Source organism: Halictus rubicundus, chromosome 9 (assembly GCF_050948215.1).
Source record: "Halictus rubicundus isolate RS-2024b chromosome 9, iyHalRubi1_principal, whole genome shotgun sequence".
In the NCBI taxonomy this organism is placed as follows: Eukaryota; Metazoa; Arthropoda; class Insecta; order Hymenoptera; family Halictidae; genus Halictus; species Halictus rubicundus.
This window is the reverse complement of record NC_135157.1, coordinates 2,585,625-2,611,358: the sequence shown is the minus strand read 5'-3', so window position 1 is coordinate 2,611,358 and position 25,734 is coordinate 2,585,625. Positions and strand designations below refer to the sequence as shown.

The following is a 25,734-nucleotide window of genomic DNA, read 5'->3' as shown; positions in this document are numbered from 1 at the left end:
TCAAAGAGAATGCCGAGCACACAACCAACATGGCGGTGCCCTTACCTGTCAAAAACGCTTAACACTTTAACTTTTCGTTTAGGCGGTGCGTCGGCTGACTCGGAGAGTGACTCCTGTTTAGACACAAACGTGCAGTTACTTGCAGCGTGAACGGAAAGTCATGTTAATACCACTCAACTTTAAACTCGCATTATTTTTGAACCAGTGAATTCCTCGCCTTAAAACTTTCATTTTTTGCAGTTTCTCGTCAAAATGTACAGGATTATATAGTAGAAAGTTAAAAATTTCTGAGTTTCCAAGGTGAAGTTTAACCGAGTGAAAATTTGTCATCTCGATTTAGAGCGTATTACTACAAACTATCTATGACCAGTGTAGTTTTCATTATTTTTACTTTAAAAAAATCAAACGTGTATTGCAACTACCAATAAGTATATGCAAAAAATCCCAGTGCAAAAGGTGCAAAAGTTCTCCTGAAAAAATCCTAAAAATTAGTGAAAAAACGGTCTCTAAAACCAGAATAGCCCGTTAAGTAGCAAAACATCAGCATGGTCGGACGACACAAACTCGGTGCACGGTGCACGGTGCATCGAAAACTCCGGTGGGCGGTATCGGACGATTTCTCATAGCGGATGCAGGCGACAGCTGTTAACGCGTAAACGTCAACCGGCCGCCAGTCTCGATTACATTCGTTTCACCCGTCATTGGTCAAACCCGTGAACTTGTAACGTAACCGAATTAATCAGTTTCAATCTATCACCGTGTGTATAAATTAGATCGCCGGGTTGCGACGCGACCGGGGGTTTGTTACGCGTTGTAACTACGTCCGGGAACGTTTATCGCGGGTCTGGGGCCACCGTGGCGTCGGCCCTCGACGGCCATCGGTCACCGTCGTCCATAGTAAATAGTAAACAAATTAATTGTTGCGGCCGGGCCACAAATCGGGCATCGTGATTGTTACCCGAGTCATCCGGCGTGCCGGGCCGCGTCGGTTCGGCGAATACGCGCGCGAACCAGAGATTTTACAAAAGCGAGGATCGATTCGCGGCGACACGTGGCCACGGCCGGGAAAAGCGTGGGAAATCAATCGCGAAACAACCACTGTTTGTTCCGACGACGCGACGTAACGATGTAATCGTGACACACGCGGTCTCCGACGCAACGGCCGACTCGTTTTTCAACTTCCGTCTCGGCGGAAATACACGCTTAACCCTTTCACTGTGTTTGCACGAATAGGAGCGCGCTGGGTGGCAGTATGGTTGACCTGGGTGGACAACTGTCGAAGTTTTTCAGAAGAATTTCAAGTTTATCATTGTACTGTTATTCTACGAAATTTTCATTGTTTAAATATTGACAATTTTTCGAGATTGGAAAGGGTAGATATAGCCGAATAAGGCGGTCTAATGTGCCCTTAAACCAAAGTGATCTTTCTTCGTACCATTCGATTGCGCCTCCAAAGCACCCTACCACGAGGATAGTCATACGGTGACCATGGTTTAATGAATTATGCTCTGTTTCTTCTGTTCTACTTAACAAAAACTTACCAAAAAATTCATGAACATTCTACCCACCGAAATCGATTTTTAAAAATTCTAGAACCTTAAAATTGCTGATTTTATATCGAAGTTATCAGATAACCACATAAAAGTGCATAAAAGTTTCACATCTTTTTAGGTTTATTTGAACGATAACTATGAAACACAGGTCAATTGTTGTTATTGTGGCTCATTTATAGCGTCCAGCCCATCTGAAATTAATTGACAGTAACTTCGTTCCAAGTTCACGTTCTACGAGAAGTTTCAGGACGTCCAATCAGTCTTTCATACTTTCTTTCATTCCTCGAACAAGAAGTCATGAACGGCCAAAGAGAAAGTTCCATCCGCGTTAAACCAAACGCTGAAATAGCACCTGGCAGTAACTTATTTCGCAAGGGTGGAACTGAGAAAGTTGAACGCAGAAAAAAGGAGTTCGGGACATTATTGATAGGGAAACGAAAGAGTCTTATTAAAACCCGTAAAAACAACAGGACGGAGAAGTTTCGCCGGTTGGGAAGGGAGAAATATGGACGGTCGAAAGAAGAGAACGACGAAAATTGAAAGTGAAAGGCGCAAGAATTCGAGGGAAAGGGCCGAGGCCTGCCGGCAACAGCGAAATAATGGGAAAGCAACGGCAGCCGTCGCTGAATCTTAAACGTTATTTAATTGTTCGAACATAAGACGGTGAGTTATGTTGTTATTTAATTAGAAACTGGGAAAGGACAAGGATTTCGACCGACTCGAATCGGAAAATTGGAGTTAACTTCCCCGTCGAATTCAGCGTCCCCGGGTAAATTCGTCAGAACTCAGTTTTTCCACAGTTAAGTGGTTCTAAAATGGATCGAATTAAATAAAAACAGTAGAAATGCGCTGATTGTTATATGTTCCAGTTTCTCCAAATTAAAAGATTTCAGAAATCTTACAATGTGTTTGGAAAACCAAACAACAATACAGGACCAAAGTCGCGCGAGGAATAAAGAATATAAACTCATTTTTCTACGAAAAAATTAAAAATGTTGTTTTCTATGTGGTCAATAGATTACGAAATTTATGCATTTATGACAGAAAAAATTGTCCTATCATTTTGTCCCAGTCAGTTTTGAAAATTTACGTTTTTCCTGATAAATTCATAAGATTTGAGTTTGATAACTGAAAAACGGTGTAAAACGATGAGCTGAAATTCCGAAAATTGGTCAAATCGGATTGAACTCAAATTCTGCACGTAGCCTCAATGTGCATTAAAAACATGTTTCCCAAAAGGATTTTTGACGACTCGAAAAAGATTTTGTATCATATTAGTATCACTTTCCACTTTATTGACAAATCTTGGTTAGTTCTGGGTTACTTTTGCGTGGAGGAGGGTGTAGCGGGAGGGGCTCCGTCCTAAAACACGTGTTCCGTCACTTAAAGAGGTCAGAATTCTCTGTGGTGTGTGTCCAATAAGGTAGGAAATGATACTAGTATGATAAAAAAATGTTGTCGAGTCGCCAAAAATCTTTTTGGGAAACATGTTTTTAATGCAAAACGAACCTATTTACCAAATTTCAGCTCAGTTGGATTTGGCCGAGTTTCAGAACTTTAGCCAAACGATGTATGCACAAGAAATGTCGTTTAATGGTATCTAATAAATAAGAAATTAACAAATTGAAAGGTGTTCTATCTTTTTGTCCGCGACAGTAGGATCGCATGAGGGTTTAATCCGCAGATTGTACGACGGGCAAAAGTCCGTGTTCCGACGGCATCCGGTCGACAGTTTTGCTTTAAACTAATGCGTCCTGCGTCTAAATGCGCTCGTCGATATTGCGCGTAGCCGGGGGAACGATTTACGCGAGGGAACGCGGAAAATTTCAGCGAGAACTTTTACAGACCCGCGGAGAGGAACGAAGCTGGATGGAGGCGAGAAACGTACTCTGGGAACCGCGTCGCGGAAAACTCGCGTAGGAGTGCTTTAAAGCCGATGCATCCGCCGATTGGAATTCCCCTCGAGTTCACCCTTTTCGCGGGAAAGGGAATCGTGTCTCGTTCCGGCGGCGATCCTTGCGAACGCGTCGCGAATCGTAGGAGTATTCCCGCGGCCGTTTACGTCTCGTCGATTCCGCGCGATCGAGCCGTGGGGTGCAATGGGGGCGGAACAGCGATATAAATCGGTGAGCGAAAATTAAAAAATTCAACAAACGACGGCGAAAGTAAACCATTGGTCGGTGATGAAGATACTGATGACGAAGAGCCAGTAAATACAATATCTGAAATATTTTATGCAGTGGGTGATCAACTGATTAACGACACTTTAAAATTCTTATTACTTTTCCCCGAAGTATCAAGATTACAAACCACAAATGCGCGTTCAGCAATACTGTAATTAACGTTATCCATCGCATGGGTAATAAATATACTTTTTACAGTGGCTCTAGTAATTTGATTACCTGCATTAACTAAGATGTATCCTATTGCTAATTTTATTAGCGATATCTAGAGGCGATGGAAGGAGGAGGTGATGTAAGGATTTGTAACCCCTAGGGGAATCGAATAAAGTTTATATATATTAGCGATGTCGCTTCTCCAATTGTAACCGAAATAACAACTCGAAAGGGAACAACGTCTTCTCAAATACAAACCTAAACGAATTATAGTATTAAACATCAGTGTATTACGTTTCGAGGAACTTTTAATCCCAGCAGAAATTTCCATAAATCATGGGCCAGCGCTGCTTCGCCGGGGTTAAAGTAGCTAACTAGAGCCCGGAACGAACACGGAGCTGCAGTCGACGCGTTAATCCAGTTTGCCCACTCTTTCGAGCAAACTCGATCAAGAGAAGGCACGATCCTCGCGAAATAAGTCCTTCCTGGTAGCGGGACTCTCGAAGCGTTTCCTTTCCGAGCGTAGAATTCCCTTTTAACGGGTTTTGTAGGAGAGAGGGAACGAAATAGAGAGAGGGAGAGAGAGAGAGAGAGAGAGAGAAAGGCGAAACGGAGGAGCCAGTTCGCGCGAAACGAAGGCGTTTCGACTTGACGCGCGAAGTTGAAATTTACCGCGAGGGAAAATCAATAAAGAGAGACGCGGCAGCGGCGGAGAGATACGGAGCGCGGTAGTTGGGAGAGATAAGAGTCCGCCGGGCGAAGATAAAGAAACGCTGCTCGTCTCACGAAGAAAGAGCCGAAGGAAGAGAGAAGAAGGAAGGAAGCCGAACGAACTTTCATCCCCTCGCGCCCAACCGACGCGGCGCGGCACCGCGCGACGCGGCGGGGAGATACTTGAGGCAAGTCCGCGAGCAAACTGCTTTTGATCATCGCTACGACAACGCACTTTTCTCCCTTTCTCTTTTCCCTCTGTGTCACTCGTTCCTCTGTTGCCCTTTCTTTGTAGCCCGACTCCCCTAACTCTTTACCTCGCCGCTGCCACGCCGCTTTGATTCTCGGCGAGCGAAAGAGACGGGAAGAAAGAGGATTGCGAAACAGGACAAAAGGGGATAGGAAAGTCAGCCGGCAAGGAGTGTAGCAGAGAGAGCGAGAGAGAGAGAGAGCGAGAAAGGGGGGGGGGGGGAGAGGAAGCCTACTCTTGCGAACGCGATCGAACGAACCCAGAACAATCTTGAAGAGATGCGGATTGCCTGGCGTCTCTTCAAGATCGTTTTCTATCGCGAGGTTCAGCCCACCAGCACTGTGCCGGTGGAGAAACAGGGAATACGATGAACGATCGAGCAAGATCGACAGTGAACGCCGCGCCGCGCCGAGAAACGGATCTGCCCGTCAGAACCCTTTGAGGGCAACGGGATTTGTCGAACAGAAAATTATGACCGGGGAGCAGCATGCCGCCTGCCTGCATGACAACCAGACAATACGGTCTTTTGTACTTTGTAGCGCGGTGCTAATTACTCCGTATCAGCCGCGGCCCTTAAAGTACGCGCTGTCGAATCCTTTCACCGCGAGAAAGCAGTGGGAAAGCAGATTAACCAACGTGACCGCCGCAGCTTGCGGACACACCTTCCAAAGTTAAACGTGGCAATTGCACGGGGACAAAAATGGGTTTGTGGAATTTAGTATAGTGAACAAATTAAGAGAATGTAGGAACACCGAGGTATTATTCTCAATTTGTTAAAATTGTTAGATAACAAAACTACTATGTGTTATATTTGGAAAAGAAACAAATAATAGGTTGTAAATAAAAGAGCGACTCGTCCTAAATCAGAATGCACCTAACCGTAGGCCATAAAACAGGCTAAACGCTTACAAGATCATTTCCTGGTTGGATCTGAAAACCTCAACAGTAAAAATTCTATTAGCTTTCGGAGAACGTTCGCGCGCATTGTTAGGTCAAAATTCAAATACTGTTTTTTAAAATGTAGTTCTGCCTAAAGCTGTAATCACCGTTGACTTTATTGCAAAAATTTAAATTCTACTCACAGGAAATGAGTTAATTGCCGTTTTGATAATCACAAGGTACAACAGATCAGGGCTCTAAAGAGTGTGAGATAAAACTTTCCTCGCTGATGCATATCCAATTTTGAATACACGAGTTTTGTACTTTTCGCTGTCCATCTTTAAGCTCGTATAAATAACCGAATGCTGAAGCGATTGAAAGCTACACTATATGATTTCTCTATATATGTCGTCAAGGTCTGGATGATAAACGTCGCGGAATTACCCCCACTACCGCAGGGTATTCCCCGTGAGAGGCCACGAAACACGAGAGGCCTCGGACGCCGAGAAGTGTAAACATAACGCGGCTCGAGTATGTCTCTTGGACGATACACAACGCTGGAAAGACCTGTGTTGATGACATATATCGAGAATTCACTGTAAATGTAACTTTCTGTTGACGATAATCAGTCTGCGGAATTTATGTTTTTATGACAAAAATGAGATGGTGTAATTGAAAATGGGCAAAGATTAAAGATTAAAAACATCAATATATCGTTTTATTGAGGTTATTAACACTAAACCTACCGAGCCTTAAAAGTGACTAATACATGGTGTTTTATAAAAATGATGAGATTTAATTTATTTGGATTTTATTCGTTTCGCATTACGATACATGCTCTGCTAAATATATTTATTTAATCATTTCCCACGAAAGCATTTTTATAATTTCAATAATCGTAAAATAAAAAATCTGGAACCGGTCATTTTGACCGGCGGTGGTAGGCTAAGTGTTAAAGAAACGGACAAGCTTCTATATGACTACTGTTTCTTGCAATTGATACAGACAATTTTTATTTTGCATAAAGATCTGCAGTCTAATGATAACTTTATATTGTGGTGGTTACCTCCTACGCTCGCCAGCAGATGGACAGATAATCAACACCTTTCCTGCTACTACTTGATCCGTCACCGATCCCTATACAGGGTGTTTAGGAAACCGTGGTACAACCGGCAAGGGCACGATTCCTCACATACAATCTAGTCGAAAATAAGGAATATAGTTATTTCATACGGCGCTTCATTTTCGAGAAAATCGAGTTTGAAAATTCGCGCATTCGGAAATTCCAATATACAGGGTGTTTGGGAAATCGCCGCACAACCGGCAAGGGGATGATTCCTCACATAAAATATAGTCGAAAATAAGTAATATAGTTTTTTTATACGGGGCTTCGTTTTCGAGAAAATCAAGTTTAACCCGTTGCCATACTTTGACGAGTCTGGCTCGTCATGAGAATTTCGGACCAAACGTAAACATTAACGAGCCTGACTCGTATTCAAAAGTTCGAACCAAACATGAAATGGCGCTTGGGCAAGAATTCTTCCAACCTAAAAGGTACGGCAAGGGGTTAAAAATTCGTTAGGTACAGGTGTATTTAGACAGAGTCTGCTTTGTTTGCTCGGTCTAGCCCGCAATTTCCATTGTTGCTTGCATCTGTAAACAGTATCGTTTAGGATATGGTATGACTTTAATTGATAACAAGGATTTTCTACATTGTTTATACACACAAGCGGCAATGGGAATTGCGGGCTAGATCAGGCGAATAAAGTAGACTCTGTCTAAGTTCACGCGTACCTAACGAATTTTCAAACTCGATTTTCTTGAAAATGAAGCCCCGTTAGAAATTACTATATTCCTTATTTCTGACTAGATTTTGTATGAGGTACCACTATTTTCCAAACACCCTGTATATACCGTCCTCAAGCGCCTCCCGATATCTCAGCGTCTAAATCACAATGGTTCCGACATCGGACGATTCAACGTCGCACGATCGTTTCGTGTTTTTCTCGCACCTTCGAAAAAAGACTGATGCGTCGGTGATTGCAGCCTAAGGCAGGGCCCGCTAGATAGCCTTACTGACGAGTCCTCGAGCGGGCCTCGGACGAAACGCTCCCTTTCCTCTTCCTCCTCTCTCCCGTATTTTCCGCAGCCGTCAAAATGCATTAAACATGCGAATTATCAGCATAAACTGGGCTTGAATTAATTGCTGCGAATAACACCGCACGAACTGTTCCGGTACGTTAAGACGATGACGAGCGAGAGCCTCGGATCTCCGATTTTCCTTGACGTTTGCGAAGAATATGAACTTTCCCGCTAATCAAGCACGCAGAAACCAAAGAACGGACAGCAGAGCGAACGGGGAAATGCTTTTCCAGATGCTCAGCGATCTCCCCCAGACTGTTTATAATCGATACGGCCGTAGCTCGCGAGCGTAACGGCAGCCGGAGCCTAATCGGTTTGTTCGCGGCGTTCGCCATAAATCCGTCAGCGCGGAAGTTATTCCCGTTGAAAGTGAAGCGGGCGAAGATAATCTCCGGGGTACGTTAAGATTCGAAAAGTGGGTTGGGCGAGAAAGAGCGTGTCCCAGTAGCATACATTATCTCGTTTCCTTTCGTCTCCGCCATTGCGTACCTCGCTCGGCGTTCTCTCTCCCCTCGTAGATTTTCCTCCTATCCATCGTTCCGGTCTGTACTGCCAGTCGGGGAAACCTCGCTTGCCCTCGGTTTCCCCATAATCAAGCATTTGCATGCAAACTCGATATCACTACTTAAAATGTAAAACAACTCTCGCGTCCCGTCGACCGCTGTACTCCGCGCGCTTAGCTTCTTGGCGAACGATGAAAAGCAAGAGCAAACGGCCGTTCTAAGACGGGGGCGGCAGGCCAAACGTCTAAATAAAGAATTCATGCCGGGAACACGCTTTGAACGGTTAGTTAACACGTTCGCTTCTGCGTCGGCCACATAAATAATGAATACCGGGCGTGTGTCACGCGGATTTTCTTTTAACACATTATACAGGGTGTCCCGGTATCGATGGTACAACCGTGAAAGGGGTTGATTCTACGTGAGAAAATAAGTCGAAAATATCCAATGAATTTTTATCATTTCAAGCCTTGTATTCGAGAAAATCGAGTTTGAAAATTCACCGAACACGCGGGTCTTTGAATAGGAATCGTCTGACTTGTCTGATCACGACCTACTGATTCTACTTCTCACAAATGCCAGGCACGAAAACTCGACGGATCTTCAAAGTCGGTTTTCTCGAAAACAAAGTCCGAAACGAAAAAAATTTATTCCGTATTTTCGACTTATTTTCTCACATAAAATCACCCCCATCACGGCTGTGCCATCAATACCGGGACACCTTGTATACCGGCGATAACTCCATGATTATATGCATACATTCGTCAGCGATTAAACCGCTATTATACCGTTCGCAGGTGGATTGCTCCGTAGATAGTGGGACAAAACAATTTCGGGTCTGCGTTTTGGTCTACTGCCACTGTATAGGCTCGCAACTTCCCCGCACTTTTCAAGGACAGAATGCGCTCTTTGCAGCCTTTGAATTTCGTGTCTGGCAGTCTTCGCGGCAAAATAAGCCGAAAACGTGCAGTGAAATCTGCTCGGCCGGAGTCTTCGCTTTCAAAGAAACACGGCTTTAAAGATCGCAGAGCGCGCGGGTAATTAGCGAAGCTGCCTTTGTCGCCGTCACGCACTTTCGGCGAACTTTCAAAGACGATTCTGTCATAAAGGAAACCTCGGCCGAGAAAACTATATCGCGGTGCATTGGCAAACGAATTAAATATACAGGGTGCGGCCGAATAACATGTACAAACGGACACGACGCGATTCATTATGGAAAAAAAATAAGGGAAAAATATAGAATAAAATTTGTTCATCCGAAGCTTTGTTATCGAGAAAATCGAGTTTGAAAATGCAGCGAGTACTGTTAGATATGAATCGTCTCTGACGCGTCTGATCACGACCAACCAATTCTACTTCCTGCAAATACTAATTACTAAAGCACGCGAATCCGACGGATCTTTAAATTCGATTTTATGTTATTCCTTTTCTATTTATTATTACACGCGGAATCACCCCCTGCCCACTTTTACACATGTTATTCGGTCGCACCCTGTATGTACGGCAGCGAAAGTTCGAAACTGTTTTCAAAGTTGACGATATCGAAATAATTATTTTCTAGTCTGATGCAATGGATTCTAAACGACCATTTCGACGAACATAAACTGCCCATGATCATGGATATAAGAGAACTGTAAAAAATTGAAATGGTAGCTTGTCATAACATTTCGACATAATTTATCGACGATCTGTATTGTTAGAAAGTCCACAGTGATCGAATTGTTAGAGCCGTTTGCATGGATTAACAATTTTTTGTTGAGACAACCAATTGTTAAGTGAAAAATTTGACCACTGAATTCTTGTTATTAGACAGCGGATTTTATGGACTTATGGGGAAAATGAGTAAAGACAATTTCAAGCAGGAGACAGACTAAGCGAATTTAAGGGCTCCAATGTATAAGTCCTGGCCTATTACAATAAATAAAGGAACATTGAGATTCCTGTTTGACTCCCGTTCATTGCAATAAAATCCGCAGTCTACTTATTACTTTCTGATTGATTATTGTTACTTGTGAGTTGTAAATGTACAATTATCAATGCCGTAGGTAATTTTTATTTTAACGTGGATATGGAGTACGGTTATCGTAGCTCTAATAATTTTATCACTCGCTGTATTCTTGAAATTTGTGTTCTTATGCAAAGAATATGTTTGCTCCAAGATCACAATTCGGAAAATTTTGTATACTGTTTAAAGAACTGCATTTTCGTCTGTGTAATCTTGCAAAAGCGTTCCTACAAATATTTGTAGGATCAATGTTTTGTAACCGCAGCTTAAGGTCACGTCCAGTGACAGGATAATAATGAGTTTCCTTGGATCGCGAGATACTGAATACTGTGTGTACACTAGCTACACATTATCAATGAAACAAGCTCGCGAAAAGGGGCGCAGTAGGGCGATAAAAACGCGAGGATTCCTCGAGGTATTCATATTTCACGTAATTATTTCCACGCTCGACGCGAATGAGTTCCTCGCGGTGGGAACAATGGCGTTTTGTCTACGAGGACGTCGAACTTTGTCGAACAAAGCCAGCTGAAAGAAGGACGCGGCCGTTGCCGACCCCTCGACCACCCACGCGGAAGCAAGAAAAATGTTTAACCTGCTTTTTATCCAGGACGTCGAGCCTTGGGTTCTCGGCGTCCTCGATTGAATGCGTTTTGGCAAACAAACGCGCAAGTCAACGTTTGTTTATGCTCGATCCTCGCGAACCTAAATCACGAGCGAGACCGAGTCAGTGAAATCAACACGCTCCGTGCCAGACCAATTTTCGACTACTTTCCTTTCGAGCTACGCGGGTCGCATACGCCCCTCACTCTCCGAATTACGCAGGGGGCATAACTGTTATATCCAAAAAGGAAAAAGTCATGGAATAACAAGTATTTGATCGACCAAAATCGTATTGGTTACAAATAAAGATCATAAGTAACCGATAATTGTTTCTTTTGTTGGTAAATTTTATCGTTGATCACTTGTAACAGTTGTCGATGAGAGAAACTTATTTCGATCGCTCATAATAGTTATCAATGAGAGAAGTTCATTTCGATCGCTCATAACAGTTATTGATGAAAGAAATTAGTACAACTTTCAAATGGTAGGCAATCAACTGTTTAATAAATTTTGTATTCACAAAATTAATTGCTACAATCAAAATTTAATGTAACAAACATGAGTTTTTCCACACTTTCTCCTGACAAATTATACCGTATATCATGTAACGTTAATTTTAGAGCAGAAAAGGTTCGTTCAATGCTAACCTGAGTTGCGGGCACAGCGTGAATTATGCACGCTAGTTTGAATACATACGCGAGTCTATATTTCTGATCTTCCCAGTTGAAAAAATTTTGAAAATTTTTTTTCAGATTTTGTGTTGTTCTTATGGTCTGTTGATTCGACTTGTTGTACGATACCTTCTCCATGAGTAGACAACTCAATAATTGAATAAGCAACTGAAATGAATTTTCTCATCAATAATTATTATGAACAAGTGAAAAGTAATTCGATCATCGATAACGGTTATGAGCGATCGAAATAAATTTCTCTCATTGATAACTGTTATGAGTGATCGAAATGAACTTTTCTCATCGATAACTGTTATGAGCAATCGAAACAGTTTTGCTTCATCGATAACAGTTATCGAGGATATTCTATTTTTTGCACACTAGTAACTGTTATTTGTAACTAAAAAGTATAAAAATCGATATTTTTTAATCATTTTGTTATTTGAATTTTTTTCTTTATATTTTGTGTAGATTATCTTAAATTTTAATAACAATCAACTTTTTGTTAATGATTTGTCGTAGAAAATTTTAGAATAACTGTTATTTTTGGTCCCTAAAATTACGTAATTGGAACGTTTTCATTCCGAAAAATGTCACGGGAAAGAAAATTTATATTTAACATTCACATTTGTTAGACATTTGTTTAAAACCTTCGTCACGAGACTGACTCGCTACAATACGGCAAGGGGTTAATTGTGTGGATATAGACAGATTGTGTCATATGTATCGCAATATGTAATATACACGGAAAGTCATTATCAAGAAAACATGTAGCAATTAAGAGACAGTACAGAAGAAATAAAAAATGCACATTTTAATCAATTGACGTCATATGACAGTTTAATAGGTTCTCTACCATTTAACAGCGAAAATTTCAAGTGGCCTGAAAGTTCGTGTGCGACCATGTGGTACGGTATGTATTAGGGATGTCGTTCAAACGATCATTTAGACCAAAGCTGTTTTTATTGACGGAAATGCTTGCGTGCAAAATTATGGGAGCATGAAATTTGCGACCGTGATGTTCAATCATAGAACATACGTTGATGTTTATAATCAAGAACTCACCTAATCCCGCGTGTCCGAAGCAGAACAGGCAGCCATCGGTCCCGTTAATTACCGCGTGGATGACGTCCGTCAGCGCGCTCGAGCAGATTTCAGTCTGAAAAGGCAATGAAGTCATCGTCATTGTTAGATTTCTCTTAAAAAATAGCACGATAATCCGAACTGGCATCGGTCATTCTACGAGATAGTTTGTTGGCGTACAAATGCGAAGATTAGGGTACAAAGAACACGGCGGAGTAGAAAATGTCGGTTGCTCCAACGATTAATGAAGAGTGCAAGGGGCTTGAGAAATTAGAGGGGTCCAAAAAATATGGAATCGATTTCATTCGTTGAAAGGCGTGTGTACCGAAATAAAGTAACGCTGTAAAATAATTGAGCACTCGAGAGTAACCGGTGTCAAGTTATTTAACGATGAAAGGCGTTCGTCGAGCACGACGGGCGCGACTTTAATTGCTCCTCGTCGCCGTCGGAACGGCTCTCCGGTCCGGCGAAAGGAGGAACGTCAGGACTTTCAAGGATAACGACGAAGCTTAACTTTAAAGTGCTTAAGAAAGCGTTTGTGGGACGCTTTAATAAACGCGTTCGCTACGTTTTCCGGAGGGGGCGAGAAAAGGACGCCGAGGATTACCGGAGGAGCGGCTTTGTTTGCTTTTAATATATTCATAGACTGGAAAAGTCTTTTTCGGAGCTGAGAAAGAGCGCGAGAACGCCCGCTCTCACCTTACCGAGGGTTGCTCCACCCCTTCCCCTGATCGCTTCTATTGGGGAATGTTACCGGCTTGCCAGTGGTCGATGGGATAGTGATTTTCGAGGGGATCGATGATTTCGATGCTCGCCGAGGAAAAGCGTATCGCCGGACGGAACGAGGGAGCTGGAAATCGGCGCAGGGGTCGCTTGCTCCGCGAATTTCCTGCGGAAGCGACCGAGAATTTCCTTCGAGCCTGCACTCGATTCGTTTTGACCGTTCGGTACAGAGTGGGCCGAAAATACGGATCAGCGCGAAATGGAGTGTAAGTACGCGGAATACGCGAACCGTGTATTCGCGAATTAGGTATACGTGTTCTTAATACACGTGTAATTATGCATTCTATTCTCCGTCTACGTGGATATTAAAATCATTAAATCCGTGTATTTAATATTACACGGGTTAAGATCCGAATTCGTTTATTACACGTGGAGAAGTTTATTTAAATACACGATGACAGCGGACCATTATTACAACTACACAAAAGATGATACTTAGGACTATTCACTTTAATATTGTTTATCAATTTTTTGAAACATGTCTTTGCACTTCCTGCAGACAGTCGTTCTATTGTTCCTAACGTCACACCTGTTCGTTTAATTTAATCGCCAGAAACTGAGCAGTTGAACGACGATTTCTGTTGGAGGGTTAATGTGTTGATCCACCATTCAGCGATCACAAAAATTGGGCAACATGAAAGCAATTTATCAGGTACTCCGGTTAGTTTTGAAGGCTTCTTACGAATGACTACAGTGATTTCTCTATATATGTTGCCAATGCCTGGATGATAAACGTCGCGGAATTAGCCACATAACACGGCTCGTGTATGTCTCTTGGACGATACTCGACGCTGATAAGACCCATGTTATTGACATATATCGAGGATTCACTGTACACCTATCAATGTAGTTGAGCTATTTCTGTCAGTCATTCGACCTGCGGTGGTAGGCTTAGTGCTAAATACTGGTCATGAAAGAATGGTATTTTATTTCGTCCAAAAATAACGCCATCGTACTCATATATCACAGATTTTGTTCGCAATCTTTATCACGAATTTAAGTATTACACCTCAAAGGGATTAACCAAGAGAAATGATTCTTTAAACCTTAAAGGGTATCGATGACTTTGTCCAATTCAGTTGAGCCTTGATTTACGAAATGATACAAGATTCTTCGGCGTGTTTTCGTGTCAATGTTATGCGTATTTCGAGTGGTTCCATACTTTGGGACACCCTGTACAAGCATCGACCATCCTCTCTCGTTCTCGCAAGGGTTAGCGAACGCTTCGCGGCCGGAAGGGGCGCGTGGAACGAGAAAAAGAGAGTGAGTGAGTGAGAAAGAGAGAGAGAGAGAGAGAGAGAGAGAGAGAGAGAGAGAGAGAGTGAGAGGGGGGCAGGGCAAGGAGAGCAGGTTGCTGGGAATATCGAGAGGAAGATGAGGACGTGTCGATACCTCGGCCAAACAAGATTGAAATCTTCGTGGACGAGAATCGGATGAATCTCGTGGCCCGAGATGGAAAAGGGGAGATGAAAGTTGTATGATGGGAGCGGGGGCACACTGCCGTCTGCGGGGAAAGGGGCCCGCCGTGAAGAAAAGGGAGAAAGTGGTGAAAAAAGACGGGAGACAGTTGCAGAAGAGCGCGAGAGAAAAATCGCACGGCAGACAGCGATTTGGATAGAAACCCTTCGGGGTTTTTTGCCTCTCTCTGTCTCTTTCTCATTTGCTCTCTATCTTACCCTGCCCCACCCGTTCGCGCTAAAGGAAACGGAAATAAGGAGTCCAGTACCTCTCTTCCAATATGGTAATTCCAATCTGTCGCTGCTCGTTTCAAAGCACGCTAGACCGGCGAACGAATATCGTCGATACAAGGCTTGGAAACGGTGGAAACGTCTCTGCGTGGAGTCTCGCAGTTCAACGAATTTCCCGCGGAAACGAACAGCCGACGGTTTTCTTCGTTTCATCCGCTTTTATCGGCTGACGACCATGCCGGGTCGGGCGTTACCAATCGGCGCGGATTTAGTTTAAACCATTACATTGATGTTTTACATGTTTCTTTTATTACCCGACTGCGCAAGCACACAGGGTAATGCGTTTAGTTTTTGACGATGTTAAGGCTGGTCTGCAGAAACTTTTGTCATCGCTAGACGGCGGATCATTGTACAAAATAAACATTTTCTAGCCCAATTGCAACAAACGTAGAGTGAAAGGGTCCCATAGAAATCACCGACACAAATTTCCCCGACACGGTTTTCACCAACTCTAGATTTTGACCGACAACGATTTTGACCGACAACGAATTTGTCCGGCAACGATTTTGACCGACAACGAATTTGTCCGGCAACGATTCTAGCTGATGACAGTAATAACCAACAGTAACATAGTTTACAACGATATGCATGTGATGTTGATCAACAAGGATGTAATACCTCATTTATTATGCACTTTTACTACTGTCGTCGGCTAAAATCGTTGCTGGTCAAAATCGTTGCTGGTCAAAATCGTTGCCGGACAAATTCGTTGTCGGTCAAAATCGTTGTCGATCAAATTCGTTGTCGGTCAAAGGCGTTATCGGTCAAATCTGGAGTATTTCATGGGACCTGGAATGAAATAGAAATTTATTTTCTGTTTTAACGCGCTTAGTAGGTTGAAAATAATGTAATAGTATTTGTACACTTTTCCAATATGTTGACTGTTTTAAATGACACTTACTCATTTTCGTCATAAATGCATAAAATCCGCTGTCTACTCATCACAATATCTACCTCTTCCCCTTTCCGAATTAAATTACATCTGTATATTTTTAACAATTTTATCCTCAACGCTAAATTTACTTAACATTACATATAATATTAGCATATTACTTTGTTAACATTGGACCACACAACTGGGATTTTTTTTAGGAAGTTAGCAAAATTATTATTATTATTATATATCGTATATTTTAAAGTGGTCGCATTGGTTTGCTACATAAAGTGAAAAAAAATTTTTACAAAAATTGCAATTGATCGAAATTACAGAGAAAACACTAAAAGTTGTATTTTGCAACTTTTCGATGTGGACTTATATGGAAAATTTAGAAAGTACGATTTGTAGATCTGTATGAATTATACATATTCTGAGAATTTCATCAAAATCGGTCAACGTTGTAATGAGCTACAGATGTTTCATAATGATCACATAAGTGCGAAATTCCCCGAAAAGGCCAAAATTCTACGACTTTTACCCCTAAGTTTTCATCGTTAAACTGACGTAGCTCATTGCAACGTTGACCGATTTAGATGAAATATTCAGAATATGTACAATTAATACAGATGTACAAAACGTACTTTTAAAATTGTTAATATAAGCCCGCATAAAAAGTTGCAAAGTAGAACTTTCAGTACTTTCTCTGCAATTTCGACCAATTGCAATTATAATCAAACATTTTTTTTCACGTAATGTAGCGAACCAATTGTTCTAACTTCTCAAAGTAGTATAGTCCAATTTTGACAGAGTTATGCGATTTTTAAGAGCGTCCGAATATTAGTGGGAGTCACTGTATATAAATTTAATCTTGTCACTTTTTTAGCGCGAAACTTATCTGTGGTTCACAGTGCTCGGTAGATTTAGCATTAACGGTTTATCTACCGGCAATTTTCTAATGTTTTTCCTTTGCATCGGTTTTGAAAAAAAAAAGAAATTGCACGATTATTCTCGCAAGATATGTCTGAATAAATAATAAATGTGTTCAGCAAATCTTGTTCGCAATCCGGATAATTATAAAATAAAGAATCCGAAATCCGTCGTTTGAGGGTTCCGGTAGTTGCAGTGTTAATGAAACAGTGTTAAATCTGAAATGGCAATCAGGAACGAAGGTTTTCAGGGTGGAGAAAGCGAGAGTACGTCGGCGAAATCCTGGACGAGACGAGCGGGGACGGAAGAGGCGAAGAATTGGTCCGGCGCTCGTTCACGGAACAACAAGGACATTCATAATTATAACGGGATCATCCCGGGGGATGTAACGCAAAGCAAACATATTTCGCGGCTACCTACACCCTCGAGAGATCTGCCACTCGCCCTACGTGGGCTCCGGAACCGACAGCATCACGGTTAATGAAATACGTGACCGAAGCCTCCGTCATAATCTCAAACACTTGATTCCGCGCGTCCCCTCCCCTCCCACCGTGGTTCGAGAGGGACCAAGGGTTTCCCCGGCGCTCTCCACGCGGAAAACATCCCCCTTTGCTCTACCAACCCCCCCTACCACCCCCTTCAACCCCGGCGTCGATCCTAGGCCTGATAATGCGTCGAATTCAAATTATGTTTTTGCCCGTGGCTCCGGCAACCGGCTCGATTTCGTTCGTGGAAAATTTATTACGCATGCCGCTCAGGGGAAGGTGCCGACGTGGAGCGAATTTACGACTTGTTCCGCCGTGTTCGAGATTAAGCATTTTCATAGAATTCCCGCCTCCATGCTGTTCCCAAGATGTTTCGAACGATTAGGTTGCTTCGCGCCAGGCAAGCGCTTCGTTCGTTGACCACATCGACGTGCGTTAAGAAGAGAAGCACGTCTAATTTGAAGAAAAGCAAATTTGCCACCGATGGGATTTCAGACATCATGTTTCGTTTGTTTCGGGGATCTCGCGTATGCTTCCGAGAACCCGACTCGGCCCGATATTTTCGAGTAGTCGCAAACACCTTCATTCAAACTTTACGTGTCACTCCATCAAACGCAGCGCGACCGTCGGCGATATTGATTTCCGGGGTAATTTGTCCGAAGTTCGCCCGGATCGTTTTTAACCGGGAAACCGGCTTTGTACGCTGGGAACGTTGCAGAATTCGCGTGTCAATACAGTTCGAGAGCCGCGGCGCGGCGAGCAGATCGGACCAGTCGAATATTTTCGTCGATCACAGACTCGTTTCGATCCAATCGGAATTTATTTATAAGCGAGTAAGTTGGCGGCGAGCGCGGATCATGCTGGGCTGAGCAAAAACCGGATGTCACGCATATGGCGACGCAATTTTCGGAATTATCGGCTCGTGAACGCGGCCCCGGCGAGAGCTTTCCGCACGTACACGCGGGCAAGCGACACGCTTCGCCGCTCCGTAAGCACACGCGTTGCTCGTACGCCGAAAACCGCACTCCGCCGAGCCCGTTTGTTTTCGATACGTTTTCCATCGAACGACGTCCCCCGAAACAACCGTCTAGATGCAAATGCGATTTACCCGCGCGCGTTTCACAGCCGTACACCATCTCGTACGAGCACGCCTTTCCGCGGAATAGAGGTCGCATAAAATTATCGTAACCGCGTCTACGGCGTCCCGCAATTGCCCGATATTTATTAGGAACTGCGTTCCGCGCCACACGATGGTTATTAGGACCCGCAGAATCGCCCGCAGCGCTGCATTCGAGTCGGAGCTAAGTAATTCGAGCTACTAAAATAATTGGGATTTTTGGAATTAATTTCAAATGAACACATTTTTAATCGAAATAGCAACCAGTGGATTATTTTTCCCAAGTTGCCAGTTCTTTCGGTCCATTTTTATAAAGATTCGGCATTCTGGTGTCAATAAATTCGTTAACGGGATCATAGAAACTGAGTATAATGACCAGACTGTGAACTTTATGCATTAGTAACAATAAGGAGCGGATTGAATACAAAATACTAAACAAAGAATGTAACCGGATAAGCAGGTTACAAGTGCCCCCAAACCAAATTGAATTTGTAATAAGCCATTTGATAGCTTATCCAAAGGAAATACTTCGTGCCAATTTTCAACTCTATTGTCAACATGGGGGGTAGCAATGGGGTGACAAAGAAAATAAGGTTTTTCCGTCATTTCTCTTATCCTCTTCAATTGAAAATTCTGAACAAAATCAGGCATAGTGTAGCTGTTGGAATGTATATCTGTGAATTTTTTCAGAACTTTTAGCTTCGAAAGCGATTTTTAAAAAATAAAAAGATTGTTGAAATGCTGATTTCTTGTAGAAGTTACGAGATACTAAGTTTATATTTTTACAATTTTAGCATCTTGTAATGGTTGTTGACATATAATTTTTTCAGATTTTTCAAAGTGGGGGTAGATAGTTAAAAAAATAAAAAAAGCGGATTTTAATTTTTTTTTTCCTTTTCCATACCCGTTCAAGTACCATGTTCATATGACTCATATAATTAACTTCTTAGATGGATATTATATCAAATTCTAAATAATATGCATGTATTGCCATGAAAAAGTTCTTATCCTTTTGCTGCATTATTCTTCGTCGCTGTTATCATTTATTACAGGGTATATTTCTTTGGTACAAAACATTTTGGAGAGAATTTGTGCCGGCCTTACAATTTGTGAAAGATACCGAGCATGCGATATTCACCCTTCTAATAATTTCAAGGCACTGTTATATCACTTTCAATTTTGTTAAATCATTAAGAGAAGAAATATGGTTCCGTTTAACCCTTATTTTCTGCAATTAATGCAGAAAATTCTTATTTTACATAAAAATCAGCAGTCTAACAGTGACATAACTCTATAAGGTCTTGAAGAAACTGTTAAAAATGTTAGTTACAACAAAGGAATGCTTGGCAATGTAGTTTACAATGTTTATGTCAACATTTATGTTTTCATTCGAAATAAATATGGATAAAACTGAGTATCAAGGAAATAACTGTTCTATTATGAGAAATATTCTCTTATCCGAGTCCCATGTCCCCGGATTAATTTGGATAATGGCGGTTCCGCCTTACCTTCAGCTACAGACTTCCGTTTCTCGGAGTCGAGTGCCATTTACAAATCGCCGAATAATTAGAATCTCGAGATCATCTTTATCTGGAACGTCCCGACTTCAACTTCCCTCCGAGCGTCATTCCGTCGACAACGCTCTCCTCGGGGACTCCCTAACTAACAACGCTGCCGAGCACAACGTAAGAAGATTTCGAAGGAACTTCCATCGGAGAAAGAGAGCAAGAACGTTTCTGTTCTCACGAGTATTTAAGGAACCTTCCTCGTCCGACGGCTTCGAAACATTGAATATTTATTTTCATGGCTTTTTACAGTTTTGTATTTTAATACTCCACTACGCGAGTCTCGAAACACAAAAGTACGCCTGTGATGACTTTTAAATGCCATAATTGGCAACCATTTGAAGAAATAATCCTTGATGAACACTTTGAACAGAACCTACTCAATTACATACAGTGACTCTCGTTAATAGGTAGACACTCTTAAGCCGCAAGAGCTCCTCGGAAATAGTTGCACAAAAAATCCTACATAATCACACTAAGTCATATTATAACATAACCATATATTGTATAGTTTGTATTGATTAATCCAATAAATAAATAATAATAATATTCCACTCATTTTTACATTATAAATTAAATCAACAAATTGTGTTTTATTTATAACGTCACATTATAAAGGAATATATCTCACAACACAGACAGAAAGAGATCAATCGTTTTACAGTGTGTAAAAAAAGTAAATGGCTGAATTTCCACCATGAGCATCGTATGGGAGTTAAAGGGGAATAGCTTTCTTTGAAAATGGATCAAACCACTTTGTTTGTGAAGTAAGAAGAATTAATTTGCTAGATGAAAATATTAAAGGTTGCTCTTTATCATATAGCATTTTATGTGAGATAGTATTGAAAATTAAAAAAATACGTTTCGTAAACTCGTGTTAGTTACATACATTCTGAAAATTTCATCGAAATTAGCTAACCTTGAGCTAACGATAAAAAATGTTAAATATCGCGATTATAGTCAAAAAATGGTGAAAAACTGTGTTTCACCATTTTCAATCATCTATTACTCATAGGATCAAAGTTATTCTGCTTTCACAAATGTTTAAACAATCATATGAGTCACTACACTACACTACTATTACACTTTTTTGATGATCACCGTTCCGACAGAAACTCGTTTAAAGATGCCAAAAGGTAAGAGTCGCTTAAATTTCATTTAGAACATTTCATCGCTTGCACTCCTCCGACATTGCAGAAGATTAACTGTATCAAATGCCTCCGAGCCGCTCGGTATCAATGTTCAGTAACTCCCAGAAGTGTCGGTCGCAATTGGGAGCGTCGGGTGAATTGAAAGCGATGAAGCTGTTTCATCGCAAGACGATTGAAAAAAATCGAGACCCGAAAGGTGGTCTCGATTACGATGTGGCCGAAACGGGGCGGGGAAACGGGGTGAAGCATTAATTTCGGTCGGTGTAAATTAAAAGGGAGCCGTAGCCATCGCGGTGTGACTTACAAGCGGCTTTCGCCGGGGTGTCATCGCGGCCCTGTGTCTCTGCGATCAGGTTTGCAGGACGCGTTCTAGTAACGCAATATTGGCGGGACCGCTTGGAATACCAATGACAACAGCAGGGTGAAAACCGGCGGGGGTTGGAGAGGGTGTGTTTCAGGAAAGGAGAAGAGGGGGAGGAAGCTCGTTGCTCGAGACAGTCTTTTTCTTCGAGGAACTTCGCCAACGGAGCTCCTCTCTCCTCCCTCCTCTCCTCACCTCTCTCCTCTCTCTCTCTCTCTCTCTCTCTCTCTCTCACTGTATCCTGTTTCCCTCTTCTTCTCCGTTCGACCCTCGGTTCGCGACAAAATGTAAAACTCGTGTAAGAAAGTTCAGGAAAGAAGCGACGGGAAAAGGAACGGCCGTTCGGAATAGGGCGGCGCGCAGACCCTTTTAATGGTCGGAGATAATCGAATGACCCCCTTTCGCGAATCTCTTAATTCGCAAGTTTCCAGATGCCCTGCTGTCGGCGGCGGTGTGTCGCAGTGAACGAAACAGGTGCCGTAGCGGTGAACGGCTACCATTTTCATGAACCTCCGGCTGTTTCTGCCGTTCGTTACTTAGACATTCGACGGAACGTGTTATTGCTTTCTGCAGGCGGTTCGGGAATAAGAACGGTATTCGACGCTCGGCTAAGCTGCGTCGATGCGAATTAACGGGTCGAACAATTTTTAGCTGTTTTTTTTCGGTGGGACGAGTTTTTATTTTAAGGAAGGGATTAGTTGGTTTCAACACATTCGAGAAAGGTAATGCAGTCCAACCTTATTCCAAGTTCATTGACTGAATGTTGGTAACGTTCAAATTCGTGAAGCCCTTGCGCAACAATTTAGTTTGCAATGATTAGAACTTCTTTGTCGTTCAAAAAGAAGTTTAGATTTACTCTCCAATGGCTATATATTGACAGCAACAAAGTAGAATTTTATTTCACTTTATGGGAAAAAGTAAAATGGAAAAAATTAGTTTCGGCCTACTTTCCCTGGTTAAAATTTTGAAAAAATCGAACGGATGACAAATATCCCGACACATACTGCAATTAATTCAATGCATTAAGTCCAAAATCCTGATTGTAATAAATTAAAAACCGCAAGAAGACCGGAAAAATTCAGATTTCGTATTGAAGCTTAAGAGCGATATCACTTACCTATATTTTGACAGTATCAGTTTTATAGGTATTGTTCATGAATTTTTTCCGATTTTTTTAGGTAAGATGCGCAAAGGTTAGAAAAAAAACAACAATAAAATTTATCGTTGATTGAAATTAAAGTTTTTACATTCAATGTAAAAATGAAAATGAAAGAAAGAACACGGCAGTATCAAATGATTTTCTCAAGCCACATGCGAGATTTGCGTTAAAAATCAAGTTACTAGTGATTGATTGATTATCAAAGAAGAAAACGCGACGGTGTCGAATGATATTTTCAAGCCACCAGACTGCAAATAGCCCGACGGTACAGGTCTCGAGTAGCTGTTGGGGTTCATCGGGGTTGGCTCTCGCCGCGGAATTTTCAACTCGACAACTTCGACGGGAAACTCTGGTGCCGCGCGATAACTCTCGAGATAACAGTTCGTAGAACTTTTTTATCCGAAGCATTTTCAAAGTAATGCGGTAAGACCGATCGAGGGCTCGGCAGGGCGTGAAAGGGCGCGGCGGGTTGGGGCAGGGGGTGTAGGCATGGAGGTTCACCGTGCCCACCCCGGCAGCTGGTGAAATATGTCGCGATTTACACGGGAGATTGGCGTCATTGGCGCCTGGGGAGCAAGCGAGAGCACCCTCGCGTCATCCCCTAGCCAAAACCAAACCCCCGCCCTCGCAGATAGCGGTGGCTGGGATGGATCAAAAAAGCATTCGCGAAATCCAACGCGCTCGGTTTGAGCGATGCGCAATCGAAATCGTCAGTAACCCTATCCACGTTTTGCTCCAACCCTTCGGCCGGCCGGCCGGTCTCTCCTCTTTATTTTCCCCTTTCGTTTGAATTTCGGAATGCCCAGAACAACGGTTGTTAAAAATAATTAAAAAGAGTTTGCCGGCCGGCATGTCCGCGGAAAATTGACCGTGGTCAAACGGAAAAAATTTGTTTCACGTCCCATTGTGCCGTATGTACACCCTCGACTCCCATTGTTTGCTAACAGCTTTCTAACGAGGCGCGATCGATTTTCAAGATCACGTCGGAACACGGAAAATTAGTAGCCGGATGCATTGGAAATTCACGGATTTTTAATAATTTGTCAGAAATTACCTGCTACCCCTGGCAGTAAATATTCGATCAAAATCGTGAATGTGATTGGTTAACAAATTACTGTGTACACATTAGACAAATATGGGAATTAATGATATTCAATGAAACTGTAAATAGTTCGATCAAATAATTGTTTAAAAAGACTGTATACATATATCCTACATACCTATGTAAACAGTGTCTAGTCTTTTTAAACAATATTTTGTACATTTACTTCTCTGCATTCACTGCCACTTAAAACATATAATACAGTCTTTTTACACAGTTCTTCGATTGAGTTGTACAAGAGTCTACTTTACAAAAATTACTATAACGTTGAAACAAGATCAGATAGGACACACGTTCGTATGAACTTTTACCAGTGCGTCGTCATCTGCCCATTTTAGAAGTGGATCCTACACATTGCAGAACATCCTGTACAGTCATCGAAAGTTTCGTTGGAGATTCAGACGCTTGATATGCGGCTGGCTTGTGGCGCCGCGATCTTTAGAGGATCAACATGACGGACACCTGCCAAACTTCATCGGCTGGTCGTGGATCCGTAACCCTGGCCCGGATTGATCTTACTGTAATATGGAAATGAGTCATCCGGGCGGGTTGCGAGAAGATGCGGTCGAACGGACGGATCCGGTCCGGGCAGAACAAGGAATATAGATGCGACCAATTGGGGTGGATCCGTTCCATGGGCCCGTATGATTGGTTTACAGATTACCGTGCGTCTGCCGGAGAACGCTGCTATCAACCCCTATTCGAAGCTGCTCGTTTGTTAGACCGATCTGGACGATATCGTTGAGGACCTGCCAGATACACTTTTCTAAACTCGGGGAAGAACGCGATCGCCCATTTCAAATCGATCTGGAACGGATTCTACGAGGACGACGTTTCCTTTCGTTGCTCGTGGAACTCGTTTCGTAACTCCAGAACATACATTGCCTTGCAAAGTCAAAGGCACGCTCGATTTTCGCCGAAAAGTTGGCCAAGAGCTCAGGGTAACAAACGGTCAGCTCGATTTCGACGTCACTGTAAAAGAACAAATTTCTTCGATAGTTCGGTGCAACAAACGGTCATATCATGAGACGTTTGTGATTGATTGTTGCCCCGAACGAGATGAAATTCTTCCAAAAATTGATCTACATTCCTATAGATACGTTCAGAGCAACAAACGGCTAACTATTTGAACTTCTCATTTATTCAGTAAAAACATTAGAAAACAATTAACGATATATTTATTTTATTGAATAGGATTTTATATTTTATTTAACATCATTTCATAACTAGACATTTTTTACAGAAGGTTATACTTATTACTATCATCCTCACAGCCACGATTCAGTTCTCGTCACAAATCTTAACGTACCGATGATATGTATCTAGTAGTAAAACTATTGAATACATTATATTGCAAAATGTAATACAATAATTGTAGAAAAAAATAATATTATTTTATAACAAAAAAATAAACTTGATTCACAAAACATCTTGTTCATCACCATCATTTTCACCACCGTTCTTAAGTTTATTGTACCAATCATGATGTGCTGATGGTATGTATTTTGATACCAATTTTTTTACATCATCAAATTTTTTATATTACATTCGCTGTCGTTTTCCATTTTTGACGAATCACAGTTTGATCGCTTCTGTGTGCTGTACTCGTACGATTATCATTACTTGGCGCGAATATCGAATAACGCACAAATTCCGGGCAACAATAATACTATTAATAACAATTACAATAAATATTCTAACATTTTTCAAGAATAGCGAGTTTTGGTGC

The 25,734-nt window shown here is 42.0% G+C and overlaps 1 protein-coding gene across 1 annotated transcript in view; it reads right to left on the bottom strand.

The window, feature by feature from the left end:
• Positions 1-25,734, bottom strand: part of LOC143357173 (uncharacterized) — a 605,892-nt gene that overhangs the window by 43,953 nt on the left and 536,205 nt on the right. The window contains exon 7 of the mRNA XM_076793456.1: positions 12,713-12,806. Within this exon, the coding sequence (XP_076649571.1) occupies positions 12,713-12,806 (94 nt within the window). The remainder of the gene's footprint in view (positions 1-12,712; positions 12,807-25,734) is intronic.